The sequence below is a fragment of the Geotrypetes seraphini genome, chromosome 10, assembly GCF_902459505.1.
Source record: "Geotrypetes seraphini chromosome 10, aGeoSer1.1, whole genome shotgun sequence".
In the NCBI taxonomy this organism is placed as follows: Eukaryota; Metazoa; Chordata; class Amphibia; order Gymnophiona; family Dermophiidae; genus Geotrypetes; species Geotrypetes seraphini.
In genome coordinates, this window is record NC_047093.1 from 59307024 (window position 1) to 59324059 (window position 17036).

Sequence of the window (17036 nt, forward strand, 5' to 3'; positions counted from 1 at the left end):
GATATTACTGTGTGCTAGACTGTAGAAGTCCACCTGGACCTACTGGAGTTACTATCAAAGCTTGATACCTTGGGTTCCAACTACTGGAGCTGCCATCAAAGCTCACTCCAGCCTATCCAAGCCATTTAATCATTTGCGGGATACAGACCGTAAAAATCCACCCAGCACCTTCCTCGTGTTCTAAATTATTGGAGTTTCCATTGAAGCTCTCCACAACCCATTCTAAACCGAATTGCCATATACGGAGCACAGATCATGCAAGGCTGCCTAGTACCAGCCCTTGTTCTTCAATTAATGTCATTCATTTTCTAATTAGAGAGACACTGTGTTCATCCCATGCTTTTCTGAATTCTGTCACTGTTTTCTTCTCCACCACCTCCCTTGGAAGGGCATTCCAGACATCAACCACCCCTTCCATGAGAAAGAATTTCCTAATATTACTACCTCGCAACCTCAATTTATGCCCTCTATTTAAAAAATTTTCCCTTCTCTCATCAGCTATTGTAAACAGTGGCATAGCAAGGGTAGGAGGCACACAGGATGATGACGCCCCATGGGGGCGTGTCTGGGAGGGTCTGGAGGGGGGTGTCGCTGGTTCAGGGGGGTTGGGAACTTCTGTGGAGATGGCGGTAGGAGGGAGTGGGCATCCTTCCTGCCGGGGGACTTTACATGGGGGCTTCCCTGCTAAAGCTGCTCATCTAATCATGGCAGGGGTATTTTCCCACCCAATCAGCTGAGCCAGCAGGACTCCCTGAAGCTGTGGCTTCAGGGAGTCTGGTTCAGCTGATTGGGGATTATCGTGCTGTGATCAGCTGATGGCAAGGGATCCCTGATCAGGCAAGTATAATTCTGTAACCGGCGCCTGTGACATGGGCGCCGGTTATAGAAGTGTGTGTGTGTGTGGGGGGGGGGGAGCGGGGGTTGTTAGGTGAGGTTAGGCATCTGTCCCTTAGGGTAGACATGTGCTATTCTCAGCCATATCTTAGGCAGCTGCTGAGACTGGCATTCTATACAGAATTTCCCCCTAAATCCTTAGGTGTAATGCCCTTTAGGCCAGAGTTTCTTTACCTAAATGAGTGTGCCGAAGTCATTCCCCACACAAACACAGCCCTGCATCCACCTCTAATCATGCCTACTTGCCGTTAGGTGTCTCAGTACAGACACCTACTTAGGAGCCGCTCAGTTAATTACTTTTTAAATTGTTTGTTAATGATGCTTTCAATTATCAGTGCCAATTAAGCCAATTAAAAAAATTAGGTTAGGCACCTGGATAGGCTAGGCATGCTGATTTAGGTGTCTAACTGTAGGCGTCTTTTATAGAATCAGGGCCTTAGTGTCTCCTAAAGAGGAAGTGGTAAATGCTCTTGTATTATTTTTTGCATATGCTACAGGTGGGAAAGTCCCATGTTTTACCCCCTCCTGCCCTCCTATGGGCTTCTGTGTATTTGCCACAGAAATATCATTAACGTGGCTTTTTTAAAGGGGTCCTAAGTGAGGAGGCTGTGAAATAAAAGCCACCTTATTATCAATATGCCCATGTTTTGAATATTGTCTACATCAGGGAGGGGGACAGAAATCACTGTCTCAGTTTGGCTAGAATGCACATGGATCTATGCGTATGTACGTTTAGCCAGATTCAAGGTTGATGCTTCTTGGAGCATGTTTTTGGGCAGGATCAGAAAGGCTTGTAGATCATATTTTCAAATGTATGAATTGGCTTCCCATCCCCCACAGAATAACTTATAAAATTGCTTTGTTAACCTTTAAAACACAAACAACTAACCCCCTCTTCTACGAAACTGCGCTAGCAGTTTCTAGCACGTGGAGCTGTGCTGAATGGCCCGCGCTGCTCCCGACGCTCATAGGAACTCTATGAGCGTCGGGAGCAGCGTGGGCCATTCAGCGTGGCTCCCCGCGCTAGAAATTGCTAGCGCAGTTTCGTAGAAGAGGGAGTAAGGTTCCTGCCTTTATTGACAAATTTCTCATCCCCCATGTTTCCCCCCCCCAGAGCTCTCAGATCTACTACCCAACATTTATTATTCGTTCCCTTGCTAAAGACTGTTAACACTCGTCGCACGACAATATTCTCAGTTACAGCCCTCCTCATTTGGAATTCTTTACCCCTTCACATTAGAGAAGAAAAAAACTTAGACAAATTTAAAGGGGCATTAAAATGTTTCCTTTAAAAAAACGCCTTTGAGCTACGATGTCTTCCCTTCTTTTCCAATTTTGCAAAGTCAGAGAGATGAATAAGAATGTCCCTCCCCTTCTTCACTTCCTCTTGTAGTTTACCTCTTTATGTTTACTTTTCTTGAATTTATTGTAGTTCTACCCCATCCCTTTTGTTTTATAGTGAGTCTGTCTCCGACCAAGTAATTTGTCCCATATAGTTTTGTTTTTTATGTTCCCATATTTTAATGTACATCGCCTAGAAACCATGATAGACAATTAATCAAATTTTTAATAAACTTGAAACTTTACTTTCCATAAATTTAATTGCAACAAATAAGCCATGTGCATTAGTCTGTTCCTACTTTGCACCCAGCATCATTTCAAAGGGAAGGTTTGTGCCTATTTTCCCATTTCACACAAAGTCGTACCTGCAGACAGTTTGAAAATTGTCTCCATTGTCTCTGCTTTTTGCTTTTGAAAGACGAAGAGCTTTCTTTTAGCTCTTTCCACTTGAACAAAATATCGTGGCTGCAATGTCAGAGACCACTGGGGTATGTGGGCCTTTTGAATGGACTAACAATACATCTATAAAAAGCTATCACGAACGATTTGAAATATGCAGGGAGCAGAGCTCTCAAAAGCCACTCATATGGTGCTACTATGGCTGCTCCATTACCGGTTGACGTACAATAATGTTATATAAAACCTCCCACTGACATCTGGGGCCCCTCTCTCTTGAAAAGCCAGGTAACAGGGTTTAAAAGAAAGAGATATGAGTTATATAAAGAACGGCGCGCAGTCACCTTTTTCCTTCCTGCACATAAGTGTTAGTCGCTGTGCGGATGTGTTAATTTTTGCCTTTTGTCTTTGTTTTGTTCTATTTCTATCATTTAAATTTCTCCAGAATTCTAATGTTCAACGACTCCCCCTTCTGCTTCTATTCCTTTCTCTCCTCTCGTCTACCTTCCAAAATATTTAGATCAATGCTGTCTTGTTAAAATGTTTATTTTATTTTTATTTTTCCTCTAACTCTACTTTTCACTTCTCTATTACCCTCCAGGTACTTTAGTTAGATTGTGAGCCTTCGGGACAGTAAGGGAATTTTTCAAGTACCTTTCTTATTTCTAATCTTAATGTATATTTTCTGTAAACCGCTTAGAACCTAACGGATATAGCGGTATATAAGAAATAAATTACATTACATTAATTTACCATATCTTCTTTTCATATCATTTTTTATTATGGGCTCCTTTTATCAAGCTGCGCTAGCGGTTTAACGTGCGTGATAGCGTGAGCTACACCGTGGGACAGGCTAGCCGCTACCGCTTCCTCTTGAGCAGGCGGTAGTTTATGGCTAGCGTGGGGGTTAACGCGTGATGAAAAGTCGCGTGTGTTAACCCCACTAGCGCGGCTTGATAAAAGGAGCCCTATATCTTCTTCTCATCACTGGACATTTTCCTGTCTCTGGTTTTTGAGGTGGGATTCATCCATCTAGACCATATCTCACGTATGCATTTTGGTATGGAACAAGCTCATCTGCTCACATTCGGATGATATTATTGTTATTTTTCCAGTTCACACATCTGGTGGACGTCTTTCCTGTTTCTTTACATGGATCATGAGGTTCTGTATCTCACTTTCTCCCTTCCTCTGACATTTCCCTTCTCAACACATATTATTATATCTTTTCTTATACATGCCTCAATAATTAGTATTTTAGGACCCCGGAAGAAGGTCGTTGTCACGAGCGAAACACAGCCCGTGTTGGGTCTGTGCCACTATTGTACTGTGAATTTCGTGTCATTGTATATTTTACTATGTTATCTTTGCACCATTTTTTTGAAATAAATTGGGCAACAAGATACCAGTTCTACACTTTTTGTCCATTCTTTGCTTTGTGGTTTGTTCTTGTGGAGCTACTTTGGTAGACCTTTTTTTGTGTTTTAACTTATTTCTTGAAATTTGACTGCAGGCTGGAATGAACTCCTGATTGCCTCGTTCTCCCACCGTTCAATTGCAGTGAAAGATGGGATCTTACTTGCGACTGGCTTGCATGTCCACCGGAATAGCGCTCACAGTGCAGGAGTCGGTGCCATCTTCGACAGGTAAAAAGTTCATGCTGGGTAAAACAGGTTTTGTATTTACCTGTCCACTTATGTGTCTGTCCATATGAGTATGAGGGGCATTTTCAGTGGGGCGTCTAAGTCCAGATTGAGAAGGTTGTGCTGAAAATGTCTCAACCCTCCCCCCCACCCCACTCTCCCCCACCACCTAGCTCACAGTCATAATTGAATCAGAAAAATATCTAAATTTCTGGTTTGATTATGGCTATAAGGTAGACATTTTAATGCTAAAAACGTCCATCTGTAAGTGTCATTTTCGACCTCCCCCCCCCAAAGAAAAAAAAAAGTTCCAGGGAAAAACTTTGAAAAACAAACCATAGTGATAGCATTTATTTATTTTAAAAATGTATATTCCATATATCCTTCAATTCTATGCAGAGTACAATAAGACATCCAAATCAGAAATAACAAATTTACAACCTTCACATAACCTGCGCAACCTTCACATTCCTAGTAAACTGGCCACATAGTTATCCCAGAAGTGCAGAGGGGTAACCTAGTGGTCTTCACATAAAGACACCCAAGTACAAATCCCACTGAAACCCCTTCATTTTGTACTGTGAGCCTTCTAGGAACAGACATCGTACTGAACTTAAAGGTCCATCATTTCAATAAACCTCAGACTTACATGTCACTTAGGGCCTCTTCTATCAAACTGCGCTAACAGTTTTTAGCGTAGAGAGCCGCGCTGAATGGCCCAAACTCTATGAGGGTTGGGAGCAGTGCGGGCCATTCAGCGCAGCTCACTGCCCTATAAACTGCTAGTGCAGTTTGATAGAAGCCTTAGACTATATATATAGGTACATGAGCTATTTCTATGTTCCAGGAGGACTCATATATTTGTAATGAAATAAAATAATTAAAGTGGGATTTGAACCTGGGTTCTATTGTCCACTGCACTGACCACTAGGCTACTCCATCCGCTTGCTTGCTGCCTTCTTAGGAATGGCCATAATATCTGGAGTTGTCATGGAACCTGGTATCTATTGTCATTATCACATTCCATGGAGGTGGGAATTAAGGAAGGGTCATGCCTTCGTTTCTAAAGTAGTCATCTAGTCAAAGCACCTTTTTCTGATTTAGTTGTGATTAAAGCAGGTCTAGATAAACACGTACTTGTTTTTTTGCCTTGGATGCTTTTTTTTATTTTGTTTTGTTTCACTATTGCTAATAAATATCCAGGCTTTAAGTCTGCTCGAGTCCCGCCCAAAACATGCCTCCAGTACACCCCCATGTGATTTAGACGAGCTGCAGAGTAAAACGCTCTAATTTTGAGTTTTGAAAATCGCTACGTCAATGTTTCTGCAAGAAAAATGTCCACCTATTGCTTTGTGCCACTCTTGAGATGTGTTTCTCTTTTGAAAATGAGTTCCTATATGTACAGGGCAATTGCTGGACCCAATCCAGAGTTGCTTTCAGCGCCCTCCGTTCTCTCCTGTTCCCCAGCTTAGTGCCTAAGGGCAGTCAGCATTATCATTTCCTTTTAGAAGTCCTGAATCTCCTAATTACCTGCAGATTTCATCTTGAACACCTCATGCTTGTGGTAGAGGAGTCCCTTGAATTACATTGGGGGTGTCCAACCTTTTGGCTTCACTGGGCTGCATTGGCCGAAAAAAATCTTTCTGGAGCCGTACAAACATGCAAACGCTGCAGTAAGACACAGGAGGGAGCCAGCAAGACAGTAAACACCCAGGGGCAGCAAGGAAAACACTGTATCGTCCTTGACCGGGGCCACTCAAAATACTTCATTGGGCCGCAGGTTGGACACCCCTGAATTACATGATCTCTGGTTGTATGACAGTATTATTTATTTAATTTTCTATCTCACCCTCCCCAAAGAGCTCAGAATGGGTTATGCATACACTTCTCCCTCCCTATTCACGGGGTTTAGGGGAAGAGCTGGCCCGCAAATAGGGAAAAATCAGGAATAACTTTTGGCCAGCTCTGACCCACCCCCGGACCTTACCTGGTGGTCTAGCGATGATGCGGGGCAGGAGCGATCTTCCTACACTCCTGCCCCATGCAGAGCCATGCTGCTGAGTTCCCATGGTCTCACGAGACTACAACAGGAACTCCCTGTTGTAGTCTCCGATTGCCCTCTCCCCCCGTCGCTTCCGTTCGCCTCTGATTGCCTCCCTCCAAGTCCCAGGGCCGTTTTTTTTTTCGATGCCAATGAGCGATTCTGAGGGGGGGAGGGGGGGCTGGGGAAAAAACGCAGATCATCAAAACCGCGAACTTCAAAACTGCGAATAGGGAGGGGGAAGTGTAATATACAGTTACCAGGTTACAATTTGCCGTAGTTATAGTACAAGTTTTTGGGGAGGGGTTTTGGTACAAGTTTTTAACTTAACTTGATGCATTCTAAGGATCTAATACCAATATACCTAATATACAGTTTACAGGTTGCAATTTGCCATAGTTACAGTGCAAGATTTTTCAATTCAAGTTTTTATCCTAACGACACATACTAGGGATCTAATACTAATATATCGTACATAATATATAGTTTACAGGTTAAATTTGTCAGTGTTACATATTAACGTGGTAGAATTAAGGGTGGATTATTAACTTTCTGAGTGTGTCATCACAGTGGCCCTCTGTTCTCAGCGAAGACAAAATTCCTAAATTCATCCACTCATCTGCCTTTGAAATTTACAAAGCCTTGCAAGCCACTGCGGTAACTGCCTCGTAGCCCATAGAGATTTAAAGGGCTTCGAGGCTTTTGTCACAGAGCAGCCACTAGCGCGGCTTTGTAAAAGGGGGGAGAGGGTAATTTTGGAAGGCAGTGGAAGCATATAATATAATTAGACCTCTAGGGCAGCCACAGTTATTTTTTTGGCTTCACCAGATTCCAGAGATTTCTGGAAACATTTGTTGTAGTTGAGTTTAATGACACGTCCTGACAGCATATCCGCCCCTCCCTGAGGCCGTGCATCTGCCTTATCTTTTCTACATAGCACTGGCTGCTCTGTCCATTCCAGGCTCTCTGAAAGCTCATCTCATGTCTTCCCTAAACTTTCAGTGAAGCTACCTCCTTTTGGTATGAGCACTGGGGAGATGAGGTTAGTTGAACAGAAGAAAAGTTAGTTTGTTCTCTTAGCTTCCACAGCTGATGTCATGGTTCCTGGGACTGTCCAGGTGGTGCTAGGCAGGGTTTGCTTGACTGATTTTATCTTTCAAAAAATATATAAATGGAAAATAGATATGCCCTTTTCATTTCTCTTAGAGCACTCTTGAGACCAGCTAAGCATGTTCTTTATAAGTTGACTGATTTTACATCTACTGTTGTTACAGTAGACGGTGTGGGATTTGTGGGATTCTGGAGCCTGTATTATGGAAGCGAATAAATCTTTTGCACTTGGTTGCCTTTGGAAGTCGAGGATAATGGCACTTTAGGCTAATTTAAAGCTGCTTTTTTTTTTTTTAGAGTCCTCACAGAACTTGTTTCTAAAATGCGTGACATGCAGATGGATAAGACAGAACTGGGCTGTTTGCGAGCGATTGTTCTCTTTAACCCTGGTATGCAACTTGGCTAAAAGAGTGCTTGGGTTTTTGGAGGGGTGGGAGGCTGGGTGGAATTAAAGGGGGTTAGTGCCGTTTAAAGAGGCTCTAGACTTTCATCTGAGGCTTGTTGGTCGCTATCCTCAATGGTGTGACCTTAACTGAGAGCTACACTGTATTAGTATATTTAACACTATAAACATTTTTTTTTTTTTATAAATCTTTATTGACATTTCAAACTTTGATAATTTATACATTCATTTTCATTGAAAAGAACAAGAACAACTACTATATTGCCCACCCTTATATTCACCTTATCTATTTCCCCTATACTCTACATTATAGGTGGAGAGATAGCCTCAGACTTACCCCCTCTTCTATTAAACCACACTGAATGGCCCACGCTACTCCCAACGCTCATAGGAACTCAATGAGCGTCGGAAGCAGCGCGGCTCCCAGCGCTAAAACCGCTAGCGCGGTTTACTAGAAGAGGGGGTTAGAGTGGCTGCACCGTTATGTGCTTTAGCATTGACTTTGATTAGTCACTCATAATTTCAATCATAGGCCACACCACCTAGGCCTAGGCCACACCACCAATGACTCCCTGAAGCAACGGTTAAGATTTGTATACCGCAAAACGCTGGCCGCGTTGGATATGTAGAGAAGCGGTTTATACATTAGCACAGAAACAAAAAGCTAAGTACTACCACAGAAGAAAAAGTGATTGCATATGATAACATGCGAAGTAATGCAAATATGTGAAATTCTAAGCAGCTGGCAGTGCTTCTTGTACGGATCAATACTATATTTCCTAATGTTGTGAACACTACGATTGATGAGGAAATGTGGAAAACCCGTTCATGAGTACGCCATAAGAAAGTACTGACACTAGCTTCCCCACAAATAGATAAAGAAAAATGTTTTAAGTAAAATTATTTATTTAGGAGTTTTAAGAATGATATTTGGAAAATAGCGATAAAAACAGTGATATATACAATAACAAAGATAAAAAAAAAGACAAAAAGATAAAATTATACAAGGGTATGTAATGAGGATGGCTGGTGGTATGGCCTAAGATTGAAATTATGAGTGACTAATCAAACTCGATGCTAAAGCACATAAAGGTTCAGCCACTCTATGTCTGAGGCTATCTCTCCATCTATAATGTAGAGTATAGGGGAAATAGATAAGGTGGAACATAAGAATTGCCGCTGCTGGGTCAGACCAGTGGTCCATCATGCCCAGCAGTCCGCTCACGCGACAGCCCTTAGGTCAAAGACCAGTGCCCTGATTGAGTCTAGCCTTACCTGTGGATGTTCTGGTTCAGCAGGAACATGTCTAACCTTGTCTTGAATCCTTGGAGGGTGCTTTCCCCTATAACAGCTTTCAGATTTCTACCACTCTCCTTATGTTTGTATGGAATCTATCCCCTTTTAACTTAAGAGAGTGTACTGTAGTGGTTAAAGCTCCAGCCTCAGCACCCTGAGGTTGTGGGTTCAAACCCACACTGCTCCTTGTGACCCTGTACAAGTCACTTAATCCCCTATTGCCCCAGGTACATTAGATAGATTGTGAGCCCACCAGCACAGACAGGAAAAATGCTTGAGTACCTGAACAAATTCATATAAACCGTTCTAAGCTCCCTCGGGAGAACTGTATAGAAAATTGAATAAATAAATATAAGAGTGGGCAATACAGTAGTTGTTGTTCTTTTAAATGAAAATCAATGCTTAACTGAGAGCTGCCATTTTGATGCTCTTTTTTTGTATGTTTCAGACTCAAAGGGCCTCTCCAGCCCCATAGAGGTAGAAGCACTGCGCGAGAAAGTATACGCATCACTGGAGGCATACTGCAAACACAAATACCCAGACCAACCAGGAAGGTGTGTGCTCTGCTAAAGATACCATAGTCCCACAGTCATTGGTGTGCAGATGATGCAACCTCACGGCTTTGCGCCATGCCGTCAGTGACATTGTCCATGCTTTCAACTCTTAACTCCTCCTCACTGCTGTCAGATACCCACACCCACTATAACCTCCCCAACCCTGAAATGTTCTGTCTAAATTAGATTGTAAGCTTTTCTGAGCAGGGACTGTCTATTGTATGTTAAAATGTACAGCGCTGCGTACGCCTTTCAGCGCTATAGAAATAATAAATAGTAGTAGTAGCAGGATCCTTATAGTCCCTCAGTTACTGGCATCCTTTCAGCAGCTAGAGTTGTGGGTAGGGCTACCAGATTTAAAGAAGGAAAAACCTGGACACATGGCCCCGCCCTGTTCCACCTCAGCCCTCCCTTGTCCCGCCTCCAGCCCTGCCCTGTTCCGCCTCCAGCTCCACCCTGTTCTACCTCCAGCCCCGCCCCCACCCCAAAAGCCGCTTTTCTTTTTCCCGACCTCCAGGCCGCGTTTGGAGGGCCTCCAGCAGGCGCGGATGCGTGTGATATCATCCACGCATGCTTGTTGAACGCCCTCCAGACAAGGCCGGAGCTTGGGGTTTTCCAAAACCCAGACGAACTGCCGGGTTTTGGAAAGTCCATCCAGGAACCTGGACAGTCCTCTATAAAGAGGACATGTCTGGGTTTCCCCAGACATCTGGTAACCCTAGATAGAGAAAGGTTTCTGCAGCTGGAGTTGTTAGGTGGATAGAAGAGTTCCACATTTTTTTTAAAAGTAAGACAAAAAGTGTGAATAATTGCAGGATGGTCAATGCATGAGACCTAATGAAACCAGTGGTTATGGGACATGCCTATTGGTCAAAAAAATTTCAACTAAACTGTTTTAACATATGTCCATCGGGGGGTTGCTCATTCGAGAAAGTGTGCACAACGATGACAAAAAAGTGGAGAAAAAAAGCTTCAAAACATACGACAGCACATTACCACAGAGTAAAAAAAGGCTGTCTTTCATCACGTCATTGGCATAAAAAAACTCCACTAGTTCTTGGCATAGTTTTCTCAAAATGAATAAAAGCAAGCTCCAGTCACGTCCCACATTGTAACTTAGGGCCAGATTCTCAAAACTTAAGGTTGCCTTTAACGCGGTTGCTAAATTGGTTCCAGCCAGTTTAGCATGCATGTGTTTTAGCGGTGGATTATTGAAACAGCTTACTGCGGTCTTTTCCGGGTTTTTTAGCAGTCTCCGATTTTGCCATGCATATGGGCTTATCAATATTTAAACAAGCACTCCAGTGGATCCTTCAACATCGCCAAGTGATTCTCCAAGCACGGCATTGGCTTTTGGCAGCCAAAAATCAGCGACTGGTCCTGAGGTATTGGTACTGTGCCAGCACCGTGAAAAGTGCATCTCGGGCGTGTGTTTTGACTGTGGCTAATGAAAAAAAGAAAAATTACATGATTCACATAGATTGTAGTTGTTTGTTTGATTTTTTTAGAGGGGTGGACAAAAGCACGCTTCTTGAGCGCATTTATTATAGCCGTGTCTTGTGTGTTTCTGGCTGTGGTTCATGATAAAATTTGACATTAAAAACAAATTACAACAGCTACAGCCACCTGTGTCGTGCGCCTATGATGTGAGCATATATTATGCTCAAATAAGGCATGCACGTGTTAAGTGTGTTTACGGCGTTGCTTTTCCCGACACATGCACACAGTAGGTGTATTCTGCGCACCTACTGATTGCTATCACCAGTGACTCATCTCCTGTAAATTTAGCGAACCTTTGCTACTCTCCACCAACCTCATTTGCATGCGCGGTTTTTTTGAGAATGACTCGCCTTTTTGAAATCGTTACAATAATGGCTGTGACAGCAGTCCATCGGTTTTTACCGCAAATTTTTGAGAATCTAGCCCTTAGTCCACTGTTAACCACATATCCTAACAGGGTGCCATGTTTTGCCAAATACATTGGCTGCTTCCCCCCCAAAAACAATTGTGCACGGATCAACTCATAATGGCACAACTCACAGTTTAGTTGAAATTTTTTTGATGGTTTTTCTGTTTTTCCTCTTACCAGTGTGTGTGATAGCCATATTAGTACCATCAGGTTCCAGCACCTTAGAAATCAACTGGGTCAGTACTAGCAGGTTGATAGTGGTGAAGTGCCATCAAGCAAAGCCATAGCACCTAGGAAGCAGATTGGCCAGGTGACAGCATCACTAGTTTTGGTAATTGTCTAGATTATTACAGAGTTTATCGGTAAGACCTGGAAGAGAAGGGTCGGGCAGAGAAAGAACTTGGTGTTGGATTAAGTATGAAATTTTGGATGTTAAAGAAGAAACAAGGAAGCAGTCTAAGTGAAATTGGTTATTCTCCAAGCAGTCAAGTTTCTCTGCCTGGCAGCTGGGAGATATTCTAGGCAGACTAGTTGGACCAGTTGGTCTTTATCTGCTGTCATTTATTACATGAATTTGTTTGATATTATGATTTTAAATGTCTTCCTGTTGGCTGGAGTTATGAAAGCCACTGGTAGCTGCCTCTCTTTTCACCTTCCCTCTTTTGTGACTAGTTGGGCAATGGAATTCAGATTGCAATAAATCTGATGGGCCACAATGTGACTATTTCTGCCATGCCCCCTATTGACCACCTTTTTTCATGTAAGTTCCTACCAACCTGAGCTATATTTGAACCCATGAATCAGTATGAAAAAAACTCTGTAATATTATCACAATTTGGTTGAACCATCCATATCCCACCAATCTTGTATCATTAGTAAACACATGTTGAAACCAAGCATCTTAAGCTGATCTTATTTACCCTTTCATCCCTGCCTTTCTTCCCACAGGTTTGCAAAGCTGCTTCTGCGTCTACCTGCTCTACGATCCATTGGCCTGAAGTGCCTAGAACACCTCTTCTTCTTCAAGCTAATAGGAGACACACCCATCGATACTTTCCTGATGGAGATGCTGGAAGCCCCCCATCAAATGACTTAAGGCAGGGCTGGGTCCCACCTGATGTGCAAGGAGCAAGAGTCATCTGTCCCTCCACTTTCACCTCTCCACACCCAGTGCCCCTTTTCTCTTCTTCACACCCTGGAGATATTGCTTCTTCTTGTCTGCTTTTGATCCAGATCCAGAATGCCTCCAGAATTTTCCTCACATGTGACTTGTGCACCTTTAATGTGTCCTGCCCTGCTATACCTGAAAATGTATCTGTGACCTTCTGAGTAGAAGCTTTGGACCTCACATTCGCCCTCCCCCTGTAATATTACATGTTTTAATCAGAAGCAGGAGGGGTAGATTGTCATTAGTAAAGCTTCAGTTACAGATGTCTTTTCTCACATGTGAGTGTCAATTGCTGAGAACTCAGCACATGAATACAAGGACAGTGTGAGGGCTAAGTAGATACAGTACTGTCATCCTATTATATTGCTCAGAAACCAAAGCGATTGGGTCTGCCACATACTGTCCTTTTCAACATCAGAGGAATTGACACGGGTTGAGGGGGTTCACGCCTCATCCGGTGTGAAACAAATGGAAATAAAAATAAAATACCTCTTGCTGTCAACCTGAACAATCTTTCAGGTCAAGGCAGCGGAGAGTGGTCATCTTGTTTTCTTGTAAAGCTACAAAATCTAAATATATTTTCCAAAGATTCTTGTTCTTAGGAAACAGCTAGTCAATCAAAAAACTTGAGCTAAGTTGAATGCAAGATTTATAATTGTACAATATTTTTATAGTTTAAGGCTGCTGAGATTCTAGGCCCTTGCCTATTCTAACATTATCATATAGGAACAGAACCCTCTCAGACTTTCTAGTGCTCGCTTGTCTGTTAAACCAGAAGCAACACCCTTTGTTGTCATAAATTCATTATGCCGAGGCTGTTGCAAACCTCTTTAGCACACACTGGGGCTGCTGTGGTTCCTGTGGCATCTGTCAGCACTAATGCAGAGGATGTCCAAGAAGTGCCACAACAAGTGATTCCATCTCTCAAAAAGAGCTCCTGCAGTAAGAATATCCTCAGTGAGACATTTTCATCCATATTAGCCAATCGCCATCATCAACTGAGAGACACTTGTCGTGATAAGAAATGAGCACAAAGGCTTAGATGTTTCAAAGGGTGCAGTTTTTTTCAGAAATAAAAATAAAAGTCATGCATGCATGCATTTAGAAATATTTTTGTGTTAAGGATTGTAAAAATTACATTTTTGCATCTGCAGAACACTCTTTGGAACAATGTGTAAATGCAACGTCTTGCTGTTTACTGTGAAAAGCTGGGTGACCAGATGACTGCTTTGAGGCTAGCTCTCTGTGATTGCTCTTGTTTCAATGAGTTGTGTTACACTATATATTTTGTTTGCAATTAAACCACCAAGACTACAAACCCCCAGAATGCTGGAGGGATGAGAGGTATAAAATGTAACCAAGATCCTACCTACTGCACTAGGTAGGAATGCCTCCCTCTGGCACACCGATCCAATGTCCTCAGCAACCTCAAACTATTCCAGTTCCAGATTTTGCACAAACATTTGGTAGGCTTCGTTTTAACCTTTTTCTTATTCACATGTATTTCCGAGCCATTATTTGTCTGAAGAGGTGGTAAATGGGTTACAGTAGGTGCACAAGGGAAAGGAAAGGAGTGTGCTACTTAACTGTTCAAACTTAATATTCTCTCCATAATCTTGGTTTAGTTCAGTTGAAATTTTGGTCATCTTAATTATAATTTTTGTTGGTGGGACAATCTTTAATTTTTCTAAAGATAGCACAAGCATCAGCTGCTTTGCTCTCACTTTTTGCCGCTAGAGAGGGGGGGGGGGGGGGTCTGTGGCACTTTGCCTGGCGATTCTTTAAGTTTTATTGACCTGTAACACTGAGTCACAGAATAACACTTTAAGGACAGCATTTGAGCCCAAGGGGATGTGTGAGATGATAGAGAAGGCTTCAAAGGCTCTAGAGGTCTTTCTCTGTTTTCATTTTCTGGGCTTCAAGACTTTAAATTGATTTGAAGATAGACAGATTTTTAGAAATAAAAACAGGTTTATTGCTGTGTCCACTACTTGACCAGCAGAGGCATTACAGTGAACCCCTTTGGATTAAATAGATTTTAATAAAAACACGATAGCACTATATTTCCAGAAGAGCACTTCAGCCAGACAGAGGAAACACAGGGCTCCAAGATATAAATTAAAAAGCAAGACCTCGACATAAGGAGCCAGGCTAGTTAGGGAGTCCCTTTGCACTTTCTTGCCTTTGGTACTGGGTACTGCATGGACTGCAGGCTGAAGTCTATAGACCCAATACAAGCTTTTAATGCAGCCCGGCCTGCTTGTTTCGAGAGGTTTGTGGTGACACTTGCCTATGCTAATCCATCTCTTAAATGCTGGTTATTGGTACTAGTACAGTAATGACATATCTCCCCCCCTCCAAGTCTCACTTTTGCAGTGTAAGTTCCTTCTGTAGGAAGATTATTTCCACTTAATTCAGACTTGATGTTGGAAGAATATGGAACATCCACCAAACAGAAAAAAAAACCCCAAAACATTCATTGCTATTTCTTGTAATGTCCCATGTTCTGCAACTGATTGTTCACCAGGACAAGAGCCTATTACATACATCATGAGCCAGTGATAGTGATTTTGGAGGTACAGTTGAGGTAGTCTTCAGTGCACTCTTATCCGAGAAAAAGAAAATCTGTCCTGTCCAGTGCATTTCACTAGGGCTGTCTGAAATGTTCCCCCCCCAATTCCCTAAATGTCCCATAAATCAGCTACTGAATGCTAGGCCTCACCTTGCCTATTGACAGCAGGACTTCTGGGACCTCCTTGCAAGTGGGTAGCACTGTATGCTTCACTGAGGAATAAACTAGAAATCTTGGCCAACCAACACAGCACTCACAACCCTTGAGCATCGCCAGACTCTGTGCCAAGTAGTCTTGAGTAGTTAAGCAGCTGTTGCTGTCCCCATCAAGGAGTTACAGTGCATGGTATGTTCTTTTGTACAGACGTGTGTGTGTATTCATATACATGTTGTAGATATATACTGTATATATACACACACTCAAATATACATAAAGTAACCTCAGTAATTACACATTTATTATTATTGGGTTTTTTTTTTTTTTGTTCTTGAAAAACTTCCTTCTTCATAATTTCTTTTTACCGGCTCTCTCGATGAAAGTCACGCCTGGGAGCCTCTCCTTGGCTAAAGTCGGGGTCCAGAATGAACAGGGCTGGGAGGCGGGGTGGGGAACATGGGTGATAATGCAAGAAACTGCATCTATTTTCAGATGCTGCTACCGTTGCAGGTGGTGTAAATTCTGAATAGCTTTAGCAATCCCTGATGACCATAGCGAGGCCTTAGCTATACAACACCACAGCTAAACCTTAGAAGTAATTTAACAAAAAAATGAAAGAGAAAGGGAGAGAAAAGCTTAAGAAAAAAAAAATGTCTAAAGCATCAAAAAAATTTTCTATTTTTGTACGAATGTAATTTTATCCCTGGTTGTATTCTGAGATGGTTTTTCTGTTTGTGTTTCCGCTGTCACAGAATGTTGTGTGATCTCTCTCTTTGTGTAAATGTCAAAATTTTGAGGTGGATAAGCGAGAGAGCTCTCTTTTCAACTTTTTTTTTTTTTTTTTTTGCAAAAGCTGTATATTAAAATTTCTGCAGGAAGAATTGAAATGAATGTGTTTTGTTTCATTCCTCCATCCGAATTATTATAATTGTTTTTCTCATTTGGATAAAACTGTGCTCCGTCTTACAGTAGGTAAATGACTTCATACTGATTCAATTTCAAACATACAGAAAGAATTGTGGCTGATAAATGCTGGTTGCATCCTTTTATCTGATGGACAGTACTAGTTACAAACACAATAGAAGTCTAAAAACAGTTCAAGTTCTCCCCTCCCCGGCTCCATTTCTATTCTTTTCTTATTGCAACATTGAAAGCAAATTCCAAGTGTCACTATGTTTAAAATAAACCGGTCATCAGAGCTCCACCTTCTGGTCAGCCCTTGTTATTACTCTGTCCATCAAAGCGTGATCTTGTATTTTCCATTGACCTAGCACCTAAAATAAAAAATGGTACAATCAAACATAGGATGCCTTCCCTTTGTCTGTAGGATTACCAGTGTCAGGAGAGGATGCCCTTCACTGTATATAAATCAGGATCTTACAGCACATGTTCTCCCGCTGATGTGTCAAGTTTCTGGAGTTACACAGGATCTCACAGCATAGGAAAGGATGTGCTCCACTGTATCTAGTGCAGTGTTAGGGAAGAGCTGATGTGACTTTTGTTAGGAGTCAGCTGGGTTCTCTTGTGTATGACTCATTTTAGCTGTCATTAAA

The 17036-nt window shown here is 42.3% G+C and overlaps 1 protein-coding gene across 3 annotated transcripts in view; it reads left to right on the top strand.

Annotated features, from left to right (window-relative positions):
- Positions 1 to 16134, top strand: part of RXRA (retinoid X receptor alpha) — a 337914-nt gene extending 321780 nt beyond the window's left edge. For all 3 annotated transcript variants that reach the window (XM_033960168.1, XM_033960169.1, XM_033960170.1), the window contains 4 exons: positions 4145 to 4277; positions 7723 to 7814; positions 9573 to 9678; positions 12536 to 16134. In XM_033960168.1, the coding sequence (XP_033816059.1) occupies positions 4145 to 4277; positions 7723 to 7814; positions 9573 to 9678; positions 12536 to 12683 (479 nt within the window). In that variant the 3' untranslated portion in view covers positions 12684 to 16134. The remainder of the gene's footprint in view (positions 1 to 4144; positions 4278 to 7722; positions 7815 to 9572; positions 9679 to 12535) is intronic.
- Positions 16135 to 17036: the final 902 nt, after the last annotated feature.